A 3,705-nucleotide genomic window follows, 5' to 3' on the forward strand; every position below is an offset into this window, starting at 1 on the left:
ATCATGGGAATCTCTATCACTGTCACCAACATCAACAATTAGTTCTTCTGTTTGTCTGTCTATTACTTGCTCACTGATCTCTATTTTTAAATATTTAACCTACGCCCCTGATAGGAATACTGAAGAATGAGGGCTGCAATCTTTATACCAAAAACTGCCTACTTTTGCCACCGCGCATCCACGCCATTTTAAAATTTCCGCCAGCTTCCAGCGTCAGGCCTGTACGTAAAAACGCATTCGGTGATAGGTCAAATATCTTTGATTTTGGTTGTGACTCTGCAGGATTACGTTTTTGGTAATTGGTAACAAATGGTCCGGAACAAAATTCTGAACAGTTAAAAGGTTTTTTAGTGGCTAACTAAAAATGGGTCTTGAAGCATACGCAAAATAAATCAAGAAAGATATTAGGTCCATTTTTTGGCACTAACATTAAATTGAATTTTCAAAATTACGTTAGTTGCAAATTACATTATGCAAAAACTACTTCACCTATCTTGAACAAATTTTACATTATACGCAGAGATATTTTTATATATATCTCGGTAGGGCTTACGGGTTTTTAGTACTTGCTTGCACAGTAGAATCTCTTTAAGTCGAACCTCGATAAGTCGAAAACCTCCAAAACTCGATAAAATGATTTGTTACCTTCCCTTCAAGCCCCAAACCCTCCATTACTCGAAATATCAATCCTCTATTAGTCGAAATAATCCCTGTAAGCCATTCTGGTACATATTTTCCCTCTATAACTCGAAAAATTATATTGAGCCTCTGGATCTCGAACGAAACAATGTTTTATTTTACAACTCGATAATTTGAAACTTATTACGTCTATAGTTCGGAGAAAACTAAGTTATTGACTTTAAGGATTTGTCGACAATGTAAATACACCAAATCTTAATCTCTACAAGTCGAATCAAAATCCGCCCAAGTCAAAATCCTTCGTAAGTCGAAAACTCTATAACTTCAATTTGTCGGCGTCTCCCTTGATGTTCGAGTTGTAGAGGTTCTACTGTACTACATTTTCATGCTAAGTATCCAATTCCTTTGTTCAGCACGTTGAATTATAAACCCGTTTTTAGACAGTTTTTGTCTATTCTTTAATAAACAAATTAAAACTTTTTAATCTTACTGGCACTATCTTGTAGGATATTGAATGAGGAACAAAAAAGTCTAGCAAAATTTTGTGCTAGGAGGCTTCCACTTCGAGTTATTTATAGAAAAAGAGGCATTTTTAGGTAAATTTTGCAGTTATTAATTTTTCACACAAATTCAAACCAAAATAGTTACTAATTGTTGTTCCGGACCACTTGCTACAAAAGCGTAATTCTACAGAATCNCACTTGGTCAAGTAAAATTAGTTATTTACCTAAAATACCCCTGTAGTTTGCAATTAATTTATTACCAAGTTTAAATACTTCTTCGTTTGTAACGAAATCTCACTTTTTTCCAGGTTCGCACTGCAATACAGCAACCAGGTTTTATAAGGGTGAAAAGGGGTTATAAGCCTCTTAAAGTCGAAAACTTAGTCCACAACATTGCACCTCACGATGATCCTACAGATCCCTTCTTTGGACTACAGTGGTATCTTAAAAATACTGGTCAAAATGGGGGTAAACCAAAATTAGACTTAAATGTTGAAGCAGCTTGGGCACAAGGGGTCACTGGAAAAAATGTCACCACAGCCATTATGGACGATGGTAAGAGTTTTCACATTTATTCAAGTGATTTTGTCTTTATAGGATCAATGTATTTGGAGACACTAATTGATATTAATAAAAGTGCCTAAATACAATAAATTACCTAATATCGAATTAGCCTGAGTCTAAGTTTCGTCGATAAATTCACCATATTGTTTAGATCAAGAGCAACGCGAAGTTCTTTTTCGCTTTTTATCATCGTTAGGGCATCAAGCCTCTCATTTTTAATGGTGGACCTGGTCGAATTTTTAATTATTTTAAGTATATATTTTCTTCTCTTCTCTCTTACCATATGTTCCAACATCCTCTGTATTCTTCTCTCTTCCATAGTCGTATCATTTCTTATATAAACCTTCTCCCCCTAAGCCCCCCCTCTACAATTTCTAATTACCTGTAGCTTATCTTCCCACTTTTCCATTCTTGCCCTATATACCTTCTTTTTAACTTTCCAGACTTCCTTCACATCTACCTTCAATCCCATCTTCTCTTTCGAACTTCGTTTCTTCTTTATTCTTCTCTTATTCTATTCCAAAGATTATCAGGTTCAGTTTTTTCTTCCCTTCTTTTGTTTTCTAGTTCTATTTTTAATCTCCTTATTTCTTTCTTCTTTTCTTCTGCTTACTTCTGTATTTGCTTCTCTATCTCCAGCTTCCCTATTACCAATTCCTTGACTTTTTCTTTTAAGTTGTCCTTTCTTGAACCATCCCTTTCCGCTTACTTCATTATATTTGTTCAATCTTTCTTCCAGTTTCTGTACCTTTCCACTAGTCTTTTTCTCCAGACATTTCATCTTTTCCTTTATACTTTCATTTTCTTCCTGCATTTTATCTAGTTTATGCTCCCATTTTTCCCTTATTTTTTTTTTGTATCTTTCTATTTTTTTGTTTTTTTTATCACGTTGTTTCTATTTTTCTTGGATTTCTTCTTTTAATTCTTTTATCAATTTCATTAACACATCTAATTTGTCCATCTCACTAACATTTTTTTTTATTGTCTCTTTTTTAAGTCCTTCTCCTTCCTCCAGACTGCATGCTTTTCTTATTTTCATTTCCTCCTTTATCTGTCCTCTCTAAACCAACTTTTTATAGGTCCTTTTCGTTCTTCTTTACTTCTACTATTTTCGTCCATAAGTGTAACTCAATAAATTATTCTTTTCCTAAGTCTACTTTCTGGTAAATTTTTCGTTCACTATTGATAATATACAATAATCTTTATCCAAAGTACCCCAAAAAAGACTTAAGGACTCCAATGATCGAAACCACTCGTAATTACTCTCCAACACATACCTAGCAAGTCAAATATTCATTGCCCATCTGTTCACCACACATACACTCAAATTAATGCTATTTTTCCCCTGAAACATAATTCTAGGGTGTGACGATCTCCCACAAACAAGCATACATGAAATTCTTCCATTCCTTTTTCTAACACATGTATTAAGCAAAGTTTTTGTTATTCATATGCAAGTCTTTTTCGCCATGTTTGCTGTTAAAGGGGATGTATTTCTTCGTTTTGGATAAGAAATAGACCAGTCAAACTCAACAATATTCACAATCTATATTATACAGGGTATTATAATTATGAAGGGCTTTATTATTGAGAGTTTATATTGTATTTTATTTAATTTCTTAAACTTGAATAACGTAATTTATGTCTGGTTGTTATTTTTAAGTTTACGTTATCAACATTAAGTAAAGTTAAGTAAGTAAGATTTTACCATAATTCCAAAAGAAGCAAAGCCCGGGCGCTACTTTACCAAAGCAAAGAATCAAAAGATAACCATAAAAAATCAAATTTATCTCGGGAAACTCAGCCAGGGGTTGCAGGAGACTGTTGATTATGAGAAAGCTCGAAGCTCTCTAGCAATGATAAAACAAACAGTAGACTCCACCAAGCAAAATATATTTACACACTTTCTTCTAATTGACAAAAAAAAGGTTGCATGGGGAACAAGAGCTAACTTACGTCAATGTCGGAACCTATTAAGGGGGGCCTCCATCCACATTCT

The 3,705-nt window shown here is 33.9% G+C and overlaps 1 protein-coding gene across 1 annotated transcript in view; it reads left to right on the plus strand.

The window, feature by feature from the left end:
• LOC108736387 (neuroendocrine convertase 2) overlaps nt 1-3,705 on the plus strand; it is a 101,175-nt gene that overhangs the window by 58,116 nt on the left and 39,354 nt on the right. Inside the window, exon 3 of the mRNA XM_025973419.1 lies at nt 1,451-1,697. Within this exon, the coding sequence (XP_025829204.1) occupies nt 1,451-1,697 (247 nt within the window). The remainder of the gene's footprint in view (nt 1-1,450; nt 1,698-3,705) is intronic.

Source organism: Agrilus planipennis, unplaced genomic scaffold (assembly GCF_000699045.2).
Source record: "Agrilus planipennis isolate EAB-ADULT unplaced genomic scaffold, Apla_2.0 scaffold149, whole genome shotgun sequence".
Lineage (NCBI taxonomy): Eukaryota > Metazoa > Arthropoda > Insecta > Coleoptera > Buprestidae > Agrilus > Agrilus planipennis.